This window comes from Trichosurus vulpecula, chromosome 1 (genome assembly GCF_011100635.1).
Source record: "Trichosurus vulpecula isolate mTriVul1 chromosome 1, mTriVul1.pri, whole genome shotgun sequence".
Taxonomy (NCBI): domain Eukaryota; kingdom Metazoa; phylum Chordata; class Mammalia; order Diprotodontia; family Phalangeridae; genus Trichosurus; species Trichosurus vulpecula.
In genome coordinates, this window is record NC_050573.1 from 552,288,555 (window position 1) to 552,309,888 (window position 21,334).

General features: G+C 40.1%; 1 protein-coding gene across 3 annotated transcripts in view; it reads left to right on the forward strand.

The window, feature by feature from the left end:
* TMC7 (transmembrane channel like 7) overlaps positions 1–21,334 on the forward strand; it is a 79,463-nt gene that overhangs the window by 13,371 nt on the left and 44,758 nt on the right. The window contains exons 2-5 of one of the 3 annotated variants that reach the window (XM_036741703.1): positions 10,667–10,916; positions 16,498–16,646; positions 18,957–19,124; positions 19,363–19,445. In XM_036741703.1, the coding sequence (XP_036597598.1) occupies positions 10,667–10,916; positions 16,498–16,646; positions 18,957–19,124; positions 19,363–19,445 (650 nt within the window). Of the gene's footprint in view, positions 1–10,666; positions 10,917–12,055; positions 12,129–16,497; positions 16,647–18,956; positions 19,125–19,362; positions 19,446–21,334 lie in introns of those variants that run through there. The other 2 variants (XM_036741704.1, XM_036741705.1) reach the window with 2 other exon arrangements.

Consider the following 21,334-nt stretch of genomic DNA (forward strand, 5'->3'; position numbering starts at 1 on the left):
ACACCTGTGCCCTCTGTCTATATATACTCCTAACTACCCTAATAATGAGAAACGTCTTATAAGTTACAAATATCATTTTTCCATGTAAGAATGTAAACAGTTTAACTTTAATAAGTCCCTTATGATTTCTTTTTCCTGTTTACCTTTTCATGCTTCTCCTGAGTTGTGTATTTGAAAGTCAAACTTTCTATTTAGCTGTGGTCATTTCTCAAGAATGCATGAAATTCCTCTATCTCATTGTGCAAGTTAGGAGGATTTTGTTATCCTTTTTAGAGTTTAGTTTCTCAGGATCCATGGCCATGGCAATCTTTAGTTTCCAGGTGTTAGATAGTAAGTCCCAGAATAGCCCCAAAGATTCTAGATAGTAATTCCTAGAATCATAGTGATAGACAGTCCTACTGAGACTGTACAGTGAGATATGGGGTGACATAATGTGATACTTACTATGCTTGTGCTGAATGACAAAATTGTTAGTTAACCTGTGAAGTTATTGCTGGCAATATGCTTTCTTTGATCTGTTGCCCGATAAAGCAAGTCAGCACTGGTCAGTGAGTGGGAAACCTGTAGGAGAATGTGACAGTGTAATGCTGTGTGCACCTTGATTGGCCCCCATCAAGGCTTGGGGGGAAGCTGTTTGCCTCAACCGGCCCCCATTGAGACTTAGGGAATTCTGTTGGAGTTGTAGCTCCTACTATAGTCTTACCTGCCCCTGTGAGGAGTGTGATCAGGGAATGCTGTAGGAATTGGTGCTCCCATTATCAGCAACCCTTTTGAGAAGACTAGACTAGAATAAAGTAAGATTATTAACTCCTCCAAAGCTGTCTTCCTGTCCTTCTTGTCTGACTGGATCAAGAGTGAACCTGTTAAAGGCTGGAGTCGAAAAACTCCAGTGCTTCCCGTGTGTTATTTGTGAAACACATTGAATGTCCATTTTTTTCCCCTCATGGATTATACTCAGTTTTGCTGGGTAGATGATTCTTGGTTGTAATTCTAGTTCTTTTGCCCTCCAGAATTATCATATTCCACGCCTTCTGATTGTTTAATGTAGAAGTTGCTAAATCTTGGGTTATCCTGATTGTGGCTCCATGATACTTGAATTGTTTCTTTCTGGCTGCTTGCAATATTTTCTCTTTGACCTGAGAACTGTGGAATTTGGCTATAATATTCCTAGGAGTTTTCCTTTGGGGATCTCTTTTAGGAAGTGATCTGTGGATTCTTTAAATTTCTATTTTGTCCTCTGATTCTGGAAAATCAGGGCAGTTTTCCTTGATAATTTCTTAGAAGGTGACATCTAGGCTCTTTTTTTTAATCATGGCTTTCAGGTAGTCTCATAATCTTAAAATTATCTCTCCTGGATCTATTTTCCAGGTCAGTTGTTTTCTCAATGAGATATTTCACATTGTCTCATATTTTTTTCATTCTTTTGGTTTTGTCTTATATTTTCTTGAGCTTCCATTTGCTCCATCCTAATTTTTAAGGAATTATTTTCTTCAGTGAGCTTTTGGACCTCCTTTTCCATTTGGCCAATTCTGCTCTTTAAGGCATTCTTCTTTTCATTGGCTTTTTGGACCTCTTTTGCCATTTGGTCTAATCTGTTTTTTAAGGTGTTATTTTTTCCAGTATTTTTTTGGGTCCCCCTTAGCAAGCTGTTGACTTGTTTTTCATGATTTTCTTGCATCACTCTCATTTCTCTTCCCAATATTCAAAATCCTTTTTGAGCTCCTCCATGGCCTGAGACCAATTTATGTTTTTTCTTGGAGGCCTTGGATGTAGGAGCTTTGACTTTGTCGTCTTCTGAGTGTGTGTTTTGATCTTCCTTGTCACCAAAGTAAGTTTCTATAATCCAAGTTTTTTTCTGTTGTTTGCTCATTTTTCCAGCATATTACTTGACTTTTTAACTCTTTGTTAAGGTAGGGCTCTGCTTCTAGTGTAGAGGGCATGCTGTCCCAAGCTTCAGGGGTTTTGTGCAACTGTTTTCAGAGATACTTCTAGGGACTTATAAGTTTTCAGTGATATGAGCAAAGGAGAGGTGTTTACTCCTCTCCTGGCCTGTGCTCTGGCCTGTGAATGACCACAAGCACTCTTTCCTGCCTTACAACTGTGAGGAGGGTCCCCTCTCCACTGCTGCCTCAAGCTCTGCTATGCTAGTGCTCCTCACTCCAGGACTGCTTCCTAGGGCTGTGACCCACATCCAAATATGGGGAAAGCAACAGAATCCTGCCTCAGTGCTAGCACAGAGACCACTGTAATCTCCTTCTGACCAGTTGTTTGATCCCCTTACCTGTGAGCTGGAGAGCTCCAGAAGTAGCTGCTGCTGCTGGACTATGCTTCTCTCTCACCCAGGTCCAACAGACCTCTCCTACTGACCTTCTAAATTGTCTTTGGTTTCTGTGGGCTATGAAGTCTGGAAACTGCCACTGCTGCCAGTGCTTCAGACCTCTGAGGCCTGCTCTGGGTTTGCTGGGGCCTGGTCTGACCTACTATGGCCTGTGCTGGACTCTGTTCCTCTCTCAGCCTTGTGCAACATACCTTTCCTGTTGACCTACCAGGTTGTCTTGGGCTGGAAATTTGTTTCATTCCATCTTTTTGTAGGTTCTGCTGCTCTAGAATTTGTTTGGAGTCATTTTTTAAAGGTATTTGGAGAGGTTTGGGGAGAGCTCAAGTGAGTCTCTGCCTTTACTCCACCATCTTGGCACCACCCCCACACATACACATTATTGATAATAATCCTTTAATCTCTAGCCAGTTGTTGAATTGAGTGTAGGAAGAAGGAGAATGGGATGGAGACAAGCAGGGTTTAAAATCAGACCCAGAGAGTATAGTAGAGGGAGAATAAAAGGGAAAGGCAAGGGAAAATCTGTTTCATTCTCTTCACTCTCCCCACTTCCAGGTAGTCCTCTATCTTTCATAGGTATTAAATACTTCAAAATGCTTATAACCTGCCACTTTTTTTTTAAAAAGAACTTTCTAATAGCTATCAATAATCAGTTAACATTTAAAGCACCTACTATGTTCCAGGGCACTATGCTGTTCTAGGCACTATGCTAAGTTCTGAGGATACAAAAAAGAGGCAAAAGAGAGTCCCTGCCCTCAAGGAGCTTATAATTTAATGGAGGAGACAACATGCAAACAAATATATACAAAATGAGCTGTATATACATGGGAAATAATTAACAAGGAAGGTGCTGGAATTAAGAGGGGTCTGGGAAGGCTTCCTGTGGAAGGTGAGATATTAGTTGGGACTTAAAGGAAGCTGGAGAGCCAGGAGGCCAGTGTCAGTAAATCAAAGAATATGTGTTGGGGAATAAGATGTAAGAAGACTGGAAATGTAGGAGAGGGCTAGGTTATGAAGGATTTTGAATGCTCTTGGAGATAATAGGAAGCTACCGGAGTTTGTTGAATGGGGGTGGTGTGGTGGTGGTGTGTGTGTGTGTGTGTGTGTGTGTGTGACATGATATGTCCAAAACTGTCTAAAATTCTCAAGAAGGGCCATCTGTATCCATTGCCTGTATTTCCCCATCTTCTACTCAAACTCTTGCCATCTTCAGATTCCACCACTCTACTGAAACTACAAGGATACTCTACTGCTAAATTTCCCCCCCTTTTAAGTCTTAGTTTTTTTAAATTTAAATGTATATTTTCCTTTTTAAAATATATTTTATTTTCCCCTCAATTACATGTAAAAGCAAATTTTAACTTTATTTTTAAAGTTTAGAATTCCAAATTCTATCCCTCTCTCCCTAAGATGGTAAGCATTCTGGTATAGGTTATCCATGTGCAATCATGAAAACATTTCCAAATTAGTCCTTTTGTACAAGAAAATTCAGAAAGGAAGGATGGAAAGAAGGATGGATGGAAGAAAGAAAGGGAGGAAGACAGAAAGGAAGGAAGGAAAGAAAGAAAGAAAGAAAAGAAGGAAGGAAGGTAGTATGCTTTGGTCTGTATTCAGACAATAGCAGTTCTTTCTCTGGAAGCAAATAGATTTTTCATCATGAGTCCTTTGGGATTATCTTGGATCATTGTATTGCTAAGAAGAGCTAAGTCATTCACAGTTTTTCATTTTCCAAAGCTGCTGTTTGTTTCAACAATCTGGCTAGCAGCTTCTGTGGGGGTGTAAGAGCCACCCACAGCTTCTGTGGGGGTGTAAGATCTACCCACAGCCAGCATCCAGAAAGCTGCCAACAGCACAGGTTCTTTTGATCTGCTTAACTAAGGAAAGCAAGGTGAAGGGGTTGACAAGCTTACTTTAATTCAGCATACAAATATCATTCACTTAGTTCAGAGGAAAAAGCCAGCACCCTGAACTTCAGAATAAAATACAAATAAATTACAAACATCAACAGACAGACCTTGTCTGATTCAAATCCCAATACATAGTTACCAGAGTTCAACAAAGTCTCAGCATCCGGGTTTACAAGCTGGAGGGCTCCTTAGCTACAGCTGCCCGGAGTCTCCTCATCAACACCATCTGGAGAGCCCTGCACAAATGGCTCTGTCCTCCCTTCTTATAGAGCTTCAGATGTCATCAACTGTCATCTGAATGACCAGAACTTAGGCTGCTATGATTGGCTCTTGAGTTAGCCCCTCCCCTTAGGACCCTGGGAGGTTCACATCCACATAGGTTAGGTTAACACCTAGTAGGGCATGGCTCTGGAGTTAGCACCTCCCCTTAGCCAGCCCCACCTTGGGCCCCACCCCAGTCACCAATCCACACCCACATAGGTTTCACACCTAATAGGGGTTTGGGCCTGGGGCTTAGCACCTAGTAAGGCTCAATGAAATACACTGAATTACTCAAAGGAAACAAATCAAACTCTTCAAGGGCACTTGTTGAACTAAGTGCTAAGGAGCGCATTTTGCTTACCAACACACTGTTACTATATACAATGTTCTGGTTCTGCTCACTTCACTTTGTATCAGTTGACATAAGTCTTCCTGTTTTTGTTCTGAAATCATCCTGCTGGTCATTTCTTATTAGCACAATACTGTTCTGTTACAATCATATACCAGTTGTTGGGCAACCCCTCAATTTCCAGTTCTTAGCCACTACAAAAAAGAGCTGCTATAAATATTTTTGTACAAATAAGTTCCTTGCCATTTTTTCCCATCTCTTTGGGATACAGACCTAGTAGTATTATTGCTAGATTAAAGAGTATACATAGCTTATACCCCTTTTGGGCATCCTAATGGCTAAATTCATTCACTCAATAAGCACTTATTAAGTATGTACTACTGGAAGATATTAATTAGGTTCTGGAGATCTGAAGACAAAAGCAACCTGATGGCTTTTTCTTATCACTCATGGGGATAAAGATGTGTTGCAGTATAAAGAATGGTGAATTCAGAGTAAGGGACTGTTTTAAAATCCCCTTTCTGCTAATTACTACCTGTATGATATTGGTAAAGTCATTTAAGCTCACTCAGCCTAGATTTCTTTATTCTTGATATGAAGAAGTTGGACTATATGCCATATGAGCGAGACCTCTTTCAAAGGTTCATCATCAAGTCTCTGAGTCTATGACCCTATGAGGCCATAGCCTAAGAATGAATGTTAGTATTCATATATTCCAGTGTAATCATTCTGTGGGTGACCTTTGATCAACTTTTCATCATAATGGGATAGGGTCAGGAGACTTAGAGTCTAGTCTTGGCTTTACTGCTAACCCAATGTATGATTTTGGACTTAACACTCTCTGGTCCTCAGTTTCTTCATCTGTCAGTCAGAGATAGTGATATTGGCTTTACCTCAATAATCCTATTGTTGGGGAATACATTCTCCCAGTATTACAAAAAACTAAAGAGCAAGCTCTTTGTTTAAATATTTTCAAAGTTGAATTATTTATCATTTAAAACACACACACAAACTAAAAGTTATTTAAATGTCCAATGATAGAGGAATAGTTAAATTGTGGTACATTCACGTGTAATGTAATTATGACCAACAAGTGTGAGGAATATAAAGAACTTTCCAAAGTACTTTACGAAATGATGATGTGAGGAAAACAGAACCTCTATAATACAGCACATAAGAACTAGAGATACATAAAAAGAAAAGGGAGTAAATATGAATGAACAGTGGATCCTGATAGATTGAGACTTAGAGGATTGGAAAAGTGATGATTTATACATTGAAATTAAATACAGAATGCCCCAAAAGTCTTTATGCAGCTTTAAATTTTAATAGCTTAAAACTGTACTAACGTACTTGGTATATCCTGTATATGTATGCATAAGGCATATTTAGTTTTATTGACATTTAATATTAAGTTTATAATAAAGTATTTTAAAATAGTATCTGCATTAGCTTTCATTGTGCTTGTAAGGGTCAAATGAGATCATAAGACTATAGATCATCTTTAAGATTAGGAAATGAGAGAGACTTAATGATTTATCCAACGTCTTACAACTAATTAAAATCAGGATGTGAAACCATGTTCTCTGACCTCCAGCCAGTGTGTGCTCTCTGTAGACTTGTCCTTTAAGAAGTATAAAATTTGAAACATAAACTATTATGATTTTTCTTTTATTATAGCTCTTGTTCACCTGAAATTACCATTAGGAGTCTCTCCCTCTCCCTTACCAAATAGATGTTCAGGAAAATGAAAACTCACTTTAATAATAGCTTGAAACATGAGGAAAGTAAATCTGTTGTTCCAATGTCATTTCATGTCATTTCAAAGACAAACCTAAACTTTTACCAAGTGCTTACTTACTGTGCGCTCAGTACAGAGCTTCTTGTTCTTTGCTTTGATCAGAGTTCTTAATTCTTTCAAACTGGTTTTTCCTTACAGTGTTTACAATGTTATACCTGTTATAGGCATTGTTATTCTGGCTCCGCTTTCTCTCCTATACATTAATTCATGCTAGTCTTCCTAGGCTTCTCCAAATCCATCCCTTTTGCTCTTTTTTTATACAGCAAAATAATATTTCGTTATATTCATAGAGCCTATATTTCTTCATGCATTCCTCAATTGATGGGTACCCCTTTTTTCTAGTTCTTTGTTATGAGAAAAAGATGCTTCTGTAAATACTTTTCTATCGATGGGTCCTTTTCTTCATTCTCAGATCCCGTTGAGGTGCAAGCCCGGTTGTGATATCACTGGGGCCCAGCTAAGTGACTTTTTTGAATAGAGTTCCAAATTGCTTTCCAGAATGCTTAGACAGATTCACATGTCCACCAACAGTGCATTCTTGTGCCTGTCCTCTCAAACTTTCTCCATCAGTTGTCATTTTCCTTTTCTGTCATCTTTGTCCTTCTGATGGGTGTAAAGTAGAACTTTAGAGTTAATTAGCATTTTTCCTATTATTAATTTGGAGCATATTTCATATGGTTGCTGATAGCTTGCATTTTTTAAAAACTGCCTTATATACTTTGCCTATTTATCTTTTGTGGAATGGCCTCAAATGCTTTTGTCAAATTGTCAAAATTCACTTTAATTTTCATTCCCCTGCTTTGGGGGAGAAGGGATGGTCATGGTTTTGGAGACCGTGGGAGAATGTAATGTCAGAAACCAGGCCACCCTAATCAGCTCCAAGAAAGGTTAATGGTGTAGTTGAAAGAGATTTGGACTTAGGTGTGAGATGATCTGGCTCATAATTGCAGCTCTGTTACTAACTTTTAAAAAAGGTACAGGCTCTTTCCTTTCTATCCCGGGCTCCGTCTCGAGCAACACCATCAGCTGCCGAGATGCTGATGACCAAGAAGAACCAAATTGCCATCTATGAACTCCTTTTTAAGGAGAGAGTAATGCTGGCCAAGAAGGTGTCCACATGCCAAAGCACCCTGAGCTGGCAGACAAGAATGTGCCCAATCTCTGTGTCACGAAGGCCATGTAGCCTCTAAAGTCTCGTGACTATGTTAAGCAGCAATTTGCACAGAGGCATTTCTACTGGAACCTCACCAACGAGGTCATTCAGTACCTCCAGGATTACCTTCACCTGCCCCCTGAGACTGTGCCTGCTACACTCTGCAGAAGTCGTCCTGAGACAGGAAGGCCAAGGCCTAAAGGTCTGGAGGGTGAGCGACTTGCCTGGCTTCCTCGGGGTGAAGCTGACAGAGACACGTACAAAGTGCTGCTCCACCTGGTGCTGACAAGAAGGCCGAGGCTAGGGTTGGGTCAGCAACAGAATTCCAATTTAGAGGTGGATTTGGTCGTGGACATGGTCAACCTCCTCAATGGAAACTGTAGAGATATGTTTCATATTGAATAAAATTTGGGAAAAAATCAAAAAAAGGTACGTTGACATATTTTATTTCAGCACAGATGGACTTCCAGTATGCTTCCATTTGAATCCCCCACAATATATAATACCTGTACACTCTTACTTTTTATGTGATCCTGGGTGTGCTACTTAAGCCCTCTGGCCTCCATGGTCTTCATCTGAAAAATCAGGATAGTCAAGCTAATTAACATTTATCAAGTGCCCTTTACATGCCAGGCACTGTGCTAAATGCTGGGGATACAAATAAAGTAAAAAACTTCCCTCCCTTTAAGGAGATCCCAGTCTAATGGGAGAGACAACATGTGAACAACAAGGTACATACAAGTTTAATTGGAGATATTCAACAGAGGGAAAGCACTGATATTAAGGGGGATGAGGAAAAGCTTCTTATAGAAGGAAAAGTGTTTTGTTTCTTTTCTTTTATAACAGAAACGCTGAAGGATTCCCTACCTTGTCTTTTGCAGTGAATTGGAGAGGGAAAGCTATTTGTATTTCTCTAATGGAGAAAATGGGCAGCACGGCGGTTGAGTAGCCCCTGCTTCCTGTGTAAAGACTTTTCTTCTTTCTTAATAAAGCTCTTTTGTTTCATGTGATGTAAGGAAGTGACCGCTGGTCCTCAGAGCATGGCCCCATTATGGAGCAAGCTTGGGCCTCTTTTTTTGTAGCAAAGGGACCAGACAGAGGACAATTCACTTTTGTTTGTGTGTGATGCCAGGCAACAGTGCCAGCTTGTAAATATGACTTATGTCTCAATGTGCCAGCTAGCAGAAAGCTTAGTGCGCAGACCTTTGGAAAAGAGTCCCTAAGTCCGTAGTTGATCCATGACTGTGATTTTAAATGGCAGTAACGGCTAGCAGCATGTATTTATCTACTTCCTTTAGCTTTCCAAAGTAGTTTCACATATGTTATCATTGAGATTGACTTTTAAAAAATTGTTGTGTTGATTTTTTTACCTACCCCTTTAGCTGTCCAGTAACACTTCTCCCAACAATCTTTTGCCCTCTTCCCCCAAACAAACCTTCCTTTGTAACAAAGAGGTACCTTTAGGTAAAACAAACTGACCTAGAGTCTGACCAGATAGGCCTCATTTTGAACATACATGTGGGCCACCACCCGTCAGATGAGAGGAAGAAGGTATGATTTCATCATCTGTACTCTGGAGTAAAGGTTGGTCAATGAATTGATCCGGGTTCTGATTTTTAGCATTGCTTTCTTTTACATCAATGTTGTGTATGTCATACTCTGCTTACTTTACTCTAAATCAGCTTGTAAAAGTCTTCCCAAATTCCTCAGAAATCAATAAACAGGCAAGAATTAATTATCTTTATTTGGCAGATGAAAAACCAGTGGGGTTGAGGGCCTAGTCCAGGCTCACACAGGTAGGCAGAGAGCCTGGACACCACATGAAGTCTCATAGGTTGCAGTATGGTGTGGATAGCCTTGTTTTCTGGAGACCTAGATTCGAAACATTCCTCCAGACCATTAGCTGTGTAATCATGGGGAAATTACTTGTCTTTCAGAGCCTCAGTTTCCTTATCAGTAAAGGGGAGAAATTTCTTCACATCTTCTAGCATCACAGCTTCTTCTATGTGACGGTGGAGAAAAGCACTTGGCAAGCTTTACAATGCTTTACAATGTCACAAAATGAGTTATTATTGTGGTCTCCAACTCCACCAGTAGGCTATCACAGTTCTGAGGGGGGATGCTGTGTACAGAAAACAAATCTACCTACTATGTATGATGAGATCTCCATTTCTTCCTCTGATAGTATGGAGTGGAGTGGTGGAAAGAGGGCTAGAAGTAATCAGGAAGACCTGGGATCAAAATCCTGCCCAAACATTTACTAGATGGATGACCTTGGGCAAGTCAATGAACGTGGCTTCCTCCTCTGCAAAATGGGGATAATAAGGCCCTAGGGTGATTGTGAGGACCCAGTGACATCACGAATGAACAAGGGCTTTGTAAACTTTAAAGCATCATGTGAACACGCGCCATTATAATTGCTACTGCTACAAGTGGTTTTACTGTTGCTTCTTCCTTCCCAGTAAGCCAAGTAAGTGAGACCAATATATGACTTTGTCACTGACCCGAGGAGGCGAATGTTCCATGGCTAGTCATGCTGCGTGGGCTCCTGCATTGCAAGAGTGGGCTCCTGTTTGCATTGCAAACGTTGTCGTTGTTCAGTCGTATCCAGCTCTTTGTGACCCCGTCTGGGGTTTTCTTGGCGAGACACTGCAGCGGTTTGCAATCTCCTCCTCCAGGGTTAAGTGACCTGCCCAGCGCCACACAGCTCCTAAGTGTCTGAGGCCAGATTTGAACTCGCGAAGATGAGTGCCACCTAGCCGCTGTGCCACCTAGCTGCCTCGATATTTTATTATGATGATGCCATAGGTGTTACTTCCCCTTTGATGCTGATGTGTTCTCTTCCTTTGTGTTTGCACAGACCAGGCCTCAAATTATAACCTCATTACTGCAAAGACTGTGAGCTTCCTTCAAGAGCTGCCCAGTTACCGGTCCGTTGTTCGGAGGAGGACCACCATCCCTGGGAGGGATAAATCAGGAGGCACTTTGCTGAAGCCAGCCAGCTCTGAAAGCAGGTCCTATTTGGAATTAGGAAGATCAGAGAGAGAACACCTTGGGAGCCAGTCCATCAGAAAATACGCACTGAATATCTCTGAGAAGAGGAGACTAAGGTTTGGTCCGCAGCGATTTTTCAGGTTCACGCGGGACGTGTTAAGAGATAGTGTCATGTCAAAGATTCATTCAACAAATATTCATTGAATTGCTCCCACCACTGGTAGGGGTTATGGAGACTACAAAAGTATAAGACACAGATCCTGCCCTCAGGAGTCAGTCACTGTTTATTAAGCATCTACCCAGGGCTTAGCAGAATTACAATTCCTTGAGAGTTGGGACTTTTTGCTTTTTTTCTTAGTATATAGAAAATGCTTAATAAATGCTTACTTCCTTGGTGGATTGATAAGTACTGGAGTTACAAATTTTAAAAAGGCAAGCATTTATCCTAGGTAGGAGCTAACATTTTACCTGAAGAGAAAACACATACTTATATACGATAGATACAAAATAAATGGTGATAATAATAAACTAGCATTTAAATGGCTATTTCAATTTTGCCAAGCACTCTCATATTATCATGTAGCACCTTAAGGTGGTGAAACAATTTATCACTATTTTCTCGTTGGATCCTCACAACCACCCTGGGACATAGGAGCTATTATTACCCCCATTTTACAGATGGGGAAACTGAGGCAGATAGGTTAAGGGACTTGGCCAGGATCACACAGCTAGTAAGTGGCTGAAGTTATATTTGAACTCAAGTCTTCCTGACTCCAAGCCCAGTGCTCTATCCTCTGTATCCCCTAACTGAAGATTTCTATAATCTTGATTTCATTCTGTTCTTGTTTGAATGCAGAAATAATTGTTAATTGTTGTTTTAGTGCAGAATAAGAAAAAAAATTTAAAGTCATTAAAAAAAAATGTAAGCATCTGAGATCTGATCTTTAACTCAGGTCTGCCTGACTCCAGGTGGCACTCTTACCTGCTATGGTACCTTACTGCCTAAAGGATTAATTTTTGATGTTTTAAATATTAAATGTATTTGACGTATAATGTATTTTAATGCATTTATCTAATATCTATTAATATTAAATGTATTGAACACATAATATATTTTAATGCATTAATCTAATATATATTTTGATATTATATTTTAAATACAAGGTTATTTGGTGGGAGAATAACTCGATTGGATGGATATCAAGGAAGAATCTCATGTTAAGAGGTGGTGCTTTACAGTCTAGTCTGGAAGATGGAAAGAACTTGAAACATTAAATAAAAATATAATGCGATATTGTAATGATTGTGAAAAATGAATGGCATAGATAGTAAGTATATTGGTCATATGGAGATGGGAGGAGTCATTGGGATAAAGGGGTAAATGTAGGCTTTCATGGGAGAGATAGAATTTTAAGAAAGAATAGTAATTCCCTAACTGGGAAGGAGCAGCATAGCATGAGTGAAGGCACGTTGGATAGAACTGGGCAAGATGTGTTCAGGAGACAGTTAAGTCGACCAGCCTGCTTGGATCACAGGCTTCCTGGTTGAGGTTTAAGATTGTAAATGTGGACAGATTTCGGAGGACCTCAAATATCAGGCTTGATACCAGCCTTGTCCCATGTTATTTTTTCCATATGCCTTTTTTAAAAAAAATGTGACTTATTTTTATATATTTTTTACATTTTTCCCAATTGCATATAAAAGCTATTTTTAATATATTTTTTAATATTTTGAGTTCCAAATTCTCTCCCCCCTCCCCCTGAAACAGTAAGCAATTTGATATAGGTTATATAGGTACTATCATGTAAAACATTTTTCCATATCTTCCCATATACCCTCAGCTAAAACCAAACCAGGCTCCAGTCACAGAATCACAGATTTAGAGCTGGGAGTGATTTTAGCAATGTCCAAAGATTCCCAACCTGGGTCTCTCATAACCCCAAGTAATACGAAAAGGTTGTCAAGAGTATACAGGGAATATTTTGATTTGATTTTTAAAAATAGATTGCTAATCAATGAAGGTAAGAAATTCTGCTTAAACTGATTTGATTATATCCCAGGGCTCCTCTGAGAACTTGTAAAGAAAGCCACTGAATCACTTTATTTTATCCCATATGGACATATGCAAACTCTAGGATTTGTTCTTTTCATGTTGAATGAGGGTACTGGCATCCACGGAGTATAAGGACTGAAAAGGTCTGGAGACCCTGATCTGGTCCAGCACCTTCATTTCACAGATGAAGAAGCTGAGGCCCAAAGAGGCACAAAGACTTTGCCAAGGCACACGGTAGTAAGTGGGAAGGCAAAGATTTGAACCTCAGTCTTCCAGCTTCTGACTGAATGCTCCTCCAGGAGCTGCGCGGCTTCCTCCTCGGCATTCCTGGGGTTTCGTCTTCGGTCTGCCTGTCTGTGTGTGTGTGTTATTCCTTTGTCTGAAATGCTTCCTCCACTGCTTCTGGCTCCTGGAACTTTGCCCGTTATCTTTAATGATAATAATAATGATAACGACAATAGCAGGGGCGGTTAGGTGGCGCAGTGAGTAGAGCACCGGCCCTGGAGTCAGGAGGACCCGAGTTCAAATCCGGCCTCAGACACTTGACACACTTACTTACTAGCTGTGTGACCTTGGGCAAGTCACTTAACCCCAATTGCCCTGCCTTCCCCCCTGCAAAAAAAAAAAATAACAATAATAGCAGCATTTAAATGGTGCTTTCAAGTTCGCAAAGCTGTTGACAAACATCATCTCCTTTATCCTCACAACAACCCTTTGAGATAGGTACTTCTAGTATTCCCTTTTTACTGTTGAGGAAACTGAGGCTGGCTGTGGTTAAGTGACTTGCCCATGGTTATGCAGCTAGTAAATGTCAGAGGAGAGATTTGAACTCAGGTCTTTGCCCAGCACCACGTAGATGGCTCCTTCTGGAAGCTTTCCCCAGAATACCCAGGCCAATAATAATCATCCTTCTCCTTGGGACCTCACAGTACTTTTTGCTTGTGCCTATCTATCTACTTTCCGTGTATTTTTTGTTCTGTAATGACTGGTGTATCTTATGTGCCCTACATAGAATGTAAACCCCGTGAGGACAGTGTCTTACTAAAATTTGTATCTCACCCAGCGCAGTCGATGTGTGTTGAATTGAACCAAGGAGCTCCTTCTTTTTATTGAATAATACTACTACTTTTTTTATTATTAAGGTAGCTTGGTGGCATAGTGGGTAGAGTCCTGGGCCTGGAGTCCCTCAGACTTGAGTTCAGATTTGGCCTCTGACTCACATAGTTGTATGATCCTGAGCAAATCACTTGACTTCTGTTTACCTCAGTTGCCTCATCGGTAAAATGGAGATAATCATAGCCCCTACCTCACAGGGTTCTTGTGAGTATCAAGTGAGATAATATTTGTAAAAAGCCTTTAGCACGGTGCCTGGCACTGCGTCAATGCTTGTTCCCTCCCTTCCCTTTCGGAAAGGTTCCATTTTGTAATGGATCCAACGAGACACTCCTGAGATTCCGGAGGGGGAGAATCCTGGCTGGGTGCTGCTGGAGCCCCTGGTGATGGACAAGGTGGTGGTCTTCTCTCTTAGCTTTCCCCAACTTTAGCATCCTACTCCACTTTGGGATAAAATTTCTTTAAATATCAAGATGCTTAGATGTCAGTGTATTTGGTAGTTTTTTGACTTTTTTTTTAACCTTCATACCCTTCTTACCTCTTAAGTTTCTCCTCATGGAGAGCAAGAATCCTAAGAAATTCTTTTCATTTATTCTTATGGTACTTGGGTTTGAAAAAATTTAGATAGCCAAAGTTACATAGCATCTTTAATGTAGCTATTGGGCCTCCAGGCATCATGGCAGATTTCATTCTCTAAAAGTTTAAATGAATTGGCCTGTAAATAAATAGGCCATGGTACTTTTAGCGTACACTGTCATGTTATATTTGGGTATGGAGCAGTGTTTAATTCTTATAACCCGGGATCATTTTTTCAGCTTTAATACTTAAGAGGAAGGAAGAAAAGCTAATTTACTCCAAAATGCTTAAAGATCACTTAAAGAAACAATTCATTCATGCTATCTCCATCAGCTGTTTTCTTAGGGAAGAGGTGAAACTTGAGTTAACAAGTAACAGTTTTTGGAAAATTGTGGAAGGTTGTCTCATTCTGAAGCAAAGTGGAGAATCTCTGTCCTGTAGTCTGGATTTGGTCCCTAGCTTAATTCCTTGGGGAAATTAACAGGAGCTAATTAGTTTTATGCCTGTAATTGTGGAAATCCAATAGGGTTTTGAAAGACTGGTGGCATTATCTGAAAAGGCCATAATATGGGGATATTCCAGAACTGGTCTCTCTCTCTCTCAACCAATAAGCCTTCATTCTCTAAGCATATGTCAATCTGTGTGTCTTGTTATATAGGTCATTATGAGTTCTCATCTTCTGTCTCTTTTCCTCTTGTATTTTTCATTCTTTCTCTTTTGGGTTTGGGTTTTTTTTTTCCTGTTTCTGTTTTTAAATTTTTTTTCTTTCTTTCTTTCTGAGTTTTGTTCTGTGTCTTGGTGTTTTTATCTCTGAGAATTAAAATACCTTTCACTGCTCAACAAATTATTGATAGGGGGTCATCAGGAGCTTAGGCGGATTTAGCTGTTTAGCTCTGTAGACAAACTAAGAGTGTTAGATATTGAATATTAAATAAAGCCCAGTCAGTCATCTAACATATAAGTGGGTAGATAAGTAGATTCCTATGGTTTTTGGCTTTTATGAAGATGCCAAAAAAGCTCCAGTTCTACTGAGATACTTTACCTTTCTACAAAGAAGCTTCCTTAAAGCAAAGATTAAGAACATGAACTGTTAAGCAAAGATTTCTAATCTTTGGAATCTAATAGAGCAGAAGTTTCTAACCTGGAGTTTGTGATCTTAAAAGTAATTTTTGGAGGGATAACTATTTAAATACATTTGTTTTCCTTTGTTATCTTATATATTTTGTGCATTTAAAAACATTCTGAGAAGGAGTCCATAGACCTCATCAGAGTGCCAAAGGGTTCCATGATACGGAAACAGATTAAGAATCACTGGTCTAGATCTTCTGATAAGCTATGATTGCTTGTCTCTTGGCATGCTGCTTACCTCTAGGCTTGGCTCTCTAGTCCTATCTTGATTTTTTTTGGCTTTCAAGTTTTCTTCACCCGTCACTCCTTTTTTTTTTTTTTTAAGGAAGGATAAGGTCAGCCTGAGAATCAGAGTTAACCTCTTAAGTCTCTTTTGACCCAGACTCTAGCTACATCTCCCTTACTAGAATACAAGCTGAGACACTATTTTATATGTCTTTATATTCCCTCATATGCCTGGCATATAATAGGCATTCAATAAATATTTGTTGAATGAATGAATGAATGAAAGAAAAATGTCCAGTCTTGTCCATGTGATTCATTTATTACCCAGAAGTTTCTGGCATCCTGACATTTCTAATAGGATTTCAGATATCTCAGACTGTTTCAAATACCCCAATTTTTGAAAAAATTGCTACCTCTGTCTGCCGTAGGAAAAGAGGTTGGCCTATATTCCTACATAACACCATCTTACCTGGAAATAGTGTTCTTTGGGGGAAATAGAACAATTACAGATTTATGTGTCCTCTAGCTATTTCTCAGATACAGATATTAGTTCAAAATTCGGTAATCTTGCTGTTATATTGTTACTGTTTTTATTAATTTAGGGAAATTCAGGAGGCCCAGGTCAAATATTTATCCGAATGGGACCAGTGGAAACAGTACAGCACCAAGTCATGGAAAAAATTTATTGAAGAGGCCAAGGAGATGGCTTCCCACTTGGAACTGTGGAAAAATGACATTCGCAGCATAGAGGGTATTGATGTGTCATGTATAGTTGAATAGCCCTGCTCGTGGAATTCTTATTCAGAAAGTAATAACGAGGGGTGGAGGGCAGGTTCTCACTGGGCATTTTGGGGGGAAATGATTTGCTTCTTTCTTTAATTTAAAAACACATGCATGCATATATATAAATATGTATGTGTATATGTGTATCTATGTATGTATACTTGCCCACCCACCCATCCATCCATCCGTCTACTTATTTATTTTTTTAGTGTCTCTCTCACCTATTCTCTTTCTCCTCCTCCCATGAGAAAGAAAAAGAAAACCATCATCATAAACATATAGTTCAGAAAAACAAATTCTTTCATTGTTGATGTCTAAAAATATGTCTTATTCTGCATTTTAAATACAGCACTTTTTGCTTTTCTTTTTTTAAAATTTAATTTTTAATTTTGAGTTCCAAATTCTCTCTTTCCTCTATACCTTCCCCCACTCATTGAGAAGACAAGAAATACAGTACTCATTATACATATGAAATTATGCAAAACATATTTTCACAGTAGCCATGTTGGCTCTCCCCCTCCCCCCCGCAAAAAAAAGAAGCAAGGAAAACAAAGAGGAAAAAAATAGGCTTTACTCTGCACCAAGTCCATCATTTCTCTATCTGGCAGTGGATAGCATTTTCCATCATGAATCCTTTGGAATTGTCTGGGGTCATTGTATCGATTGGTTGTTGCTTTTTTTTTAAAATATTAACAGTAAAAATATACTGAAAGTAGAATGAAAATAGTGTTGAATTTGTAAACAAATTTGTAAACAAAACATGTGAATATGAATGCTGACTGCCACCATACTGTATGTGTGACCATGGACGCTTTCCCCTCTTTGGTCCATGGTTTCATCACCTATAGAACCAGAGCATTGGTTGAGGTGACTTCTGAGATCTCTGCCAGCTCTAAATCTGATTCTATTTAGTTGCAGGCTCATGAGAACCCATTGTGGAATATTCAGGGGGAGCACTGACATTTCAGAAATCCAGCAAACTGCTATAAATCACGACTTGATTTATTGTTTTATTGATCGTATAGATTTAAGAAAGCGATGGAGTAAATGTTCATGATGTAAATGAAACTTAAAAGAGTCTTGTGGGCCCATTTTCCCCCAGAGATAGTTGTCAAGCATTCACCAACACACCCCTTTTATATTTCAGAAGTTTGCAAAGTACTTTTCCGGCAAACAACCCTGTAAGCTCGGGAAGATATTATTACCATCTGCATTTTTTAAGATGCAGAAACTGATGCTCAGTGAGATGAAATCAGGTATTCTGATCCTGGGCTCAGCAGTCCTTCCAATACCACTTGGAGAAGACCGGAGATTCATTGTGAGAAATGCACAGCGGAGAAAGTTGTTTTGCAGCTTTATATGCTTGACCTCTCCTTGTCTTCAAGCTCCTCCAAGTGGGGGCCGGCTGGGTGATACCTAGGGAGAGCACTGGGCCTGGAGTCAGGAACTCCTGAGTTAAAATCTGGCCTCAGACGATAGCTGTATGTGGTCTCTTAGTCTCAGTTTCCTCATCTGTAAATTGGGGATAATAAAAGCCCTTACCTCTCAGGGTTCTCGTGAGGATCAAATGGGTTAATGTTTGTAAAGGGCTTAGCCCGGTATCTGGCATATAGTAAGCATTACATAAATTAACTAGCATTATAATTGTCAGAGTTGTGCTGCAAGAAACTTTTTAGAACCAAATAAACTCCCTCAGTGAAGGGAGATAGAAATGGTAAAAAAGGCAAATAAGTGAAATATTTTATAATAATGGTAGTATCCCATAGAGGTGACAATGGAGGCAGAATATTGTAAAGAAATGTCATAAAATATGGTCTGTCCTATTTTTACCCTCCACATCCTATGTTCCTCCCAACCTAAAAGCTGTAGGGGAACGGCAAGAAGAAAGGAGGAAGGGTGTTCACATTTGGGACTTTCTTTTCCTTTTAAGGCCATGTGTAGAATATACCCACTCTGAGGGCAGGGATGATTTCAGTTTTGTCTTTGTTTCTTTATTCCCTAACATAGTATCTGGCACTTAGTAGGAGCTCAACAGACGCTTTATTACATTTTTTAAAAGTGTGTGTGGTGGGGGAGAGGGGGCAGGCAGGGGTGATATTCAGAAGTAGGGGAGGAAGTTAAAACACTTAAAAGAAAAAACCAAAAGAGGAATTCTTTTCACCTGTCTCCTTGCTCCTCCTGTCACTCCAGCCTTAGCCATTTCTTAGGATACCAGGTTCCCATTGGTCCGTTTGCGTTAATATTCCTGCTAACTGGGGTTTCCTTTTCTGTTTTCCAGGAAAATTTGGCACAGGGATTCAGTCTTATTTCTCCTTCCTTCGCTTCCTGGTGGTATTGAACTTGGTGATATTTCTTATCATTTTCTTGTTTATTTTGCTCCCGATCATCCTTACCAAGTACAACATTACCGCTAGCACCTTCCTGATTATCCCGTCTAGCGAAGTAGGTGAGTCGTAGAACACATACTTTGCTAATTCCAGACCCATACCTAGTTTTCCAGGGTGTTTGTGTGTCTGAGAAAACACCATCTCATGTAGTGGGACAGGAGATGTACCTTCAGATGGAAGCATAAGCTAGGCCTATCTATAAAAATAGGGTACATGCTTTTCCCCCGGCCTTTTGTCCCTTCGCTTCTCCCCTAAGAAGTCATTTTTTTTTACTCTTTTTTTTTTTTTTTAAAACAGATATACGATGCAAAGTATACCCAATGAACAGCACCGGACTCATTTACTTCTATACTTACATGATCGATTTGCTTTCAGGCACTGTAAGTATTCAGGTTAAACTTATGATTTGTGAGTTTAAATGATTATTTTGGAGGCAATTGGAGTTAAGGGACTTGCTCAGGATCTCATAGCTAGTAAGTGTCTGAAGCCAGATCTGAACTCAGGTCCTCTTGACTCCAGGGCTGGTGTGCTATCCACTGCACCACCTAGCTGTCCTGCGTTTAAATTCAAGTAGAGAGGATTTTCATTTGGAGAATCATCTCCTAGATTTTTGGCAAAAAAACACATGTTGATGAGCACCAACTAAAAAAGAAATCTGCAAAGAAGGTTCTTTTGGGGCCTTCATGCTGAGAACCTGGGGCACACAGGTGACCAGTTCAGAAGCTCTGGGGTCAATATTGGGATGCGGCTGTGGTAGAAGTGATAATTATTACAACAACTAACATTTACACAGGGCTTACTGTGTGCCAGGCACTTTACAGTCATTATCTCATTGAGCCTGGGAATAGCGGTGGGATTCAAATGAATTAACAACCAAGCCAAGGCACCGCCCCTGCGGCTGACCTGTCCTCTGCCACTGACGTGTGGGGCACAGACCCCGCCCCCCCCCACCCATGCTAACAGGTTTGCCGAACTCAACCCAAAATTAGGTACCAGTTCTACTGAACTGCTGCGAGCCAGCTGAACCGCACCACTGCCTGGGAGGTAGGTGCTATTATCTCCCATTTTATGGATGAGGAAAACGAGGCAAACAGATGACACGTCCAGGGTCACACAGCCAGTGAGTGTCTGAGACAGCATTTGAATTCAAGTCTTCCTCCCTCCAAGGCCAGAGCTCTAGCCGCTGAACCACCCGGTTGCTTCAGTCTAAGATATAGGAAGACCATAGACTGTAAACAGGAGGCCAGGCAACAGCCAGATACTGATATAACCTGGGAGTTTCTAGAAGATGGTGAACAAAGGTCTAAACTTCTTGGAAACAAAACCAAGACTGGTTATCAGAGAAACAAAATATTAGAGAACACTTACCCTCCTGGGGTTCTTTGAAGGACTGGGACCTTTGGTCTACCATGCCTGGCTCAAATTCTTAAAGGGCCAGTGCCTGGTTGAAACCAGTCAGTCAACAAGCGTTTGCTGTATTTATTAAACAATTACTACATGTGAGGCATTATACTCAATGTTAAGGGTACAGAGAAAAGCAAAAATATGCTGCCTCCTGTCTAGGAGCTCACATTCAAGTGAGGGAGACAACAAATGAGGGAGGCAAACAACTGTGTACATACAACACACACACACACACACACACACACACACACACACATACACACACACACTCGCGCACACATGCACACAAGGAACCTAGAAAGTGAAAATGAGGAGGAAGAGCATTCCAGCATGGGGTAAAGGAATTGAAAGATGGATTGTCGAGTGCAAGAAACGGAAGAATGGGAAGGGGAGTGAACAAACATTTATTAAGCACCTACTGTGTACCAGGCACTATGTTAAGCACTTTAAAAATATGTCATTTGATCCTTACAACAGCCCTGAGAAGTAGGTGCTACCATCCTCCCCATATTACAGCTAAGGAATCTGAGGCGGACAGGGGTTAAGTGACTTGCCCAGGGTCACCCAGCTTGCAGGTTATTGAGGCAGGATTCGCTCTCAGGTCTTCCTAATACAAGGCCTATCCATCTACGTCCCATAACAGCATAAGATTTTAGGATCTAGAACATGAAATAATGTTTTTACATATTTAAGTGTATAAAATAAAATACATAGAAATATAAGGGAAACCAATGGTATTGAAGTAAATGTGTATTTTTCTCTGTCTAGGTTCACTAATCCCCTGAAATCTGTCTGTAGATGGTAGGTTAAGAGCTCTTGATCCTAGTCCAACCTCTTCTCTTTATAGATGAGGAGACAGAAGACC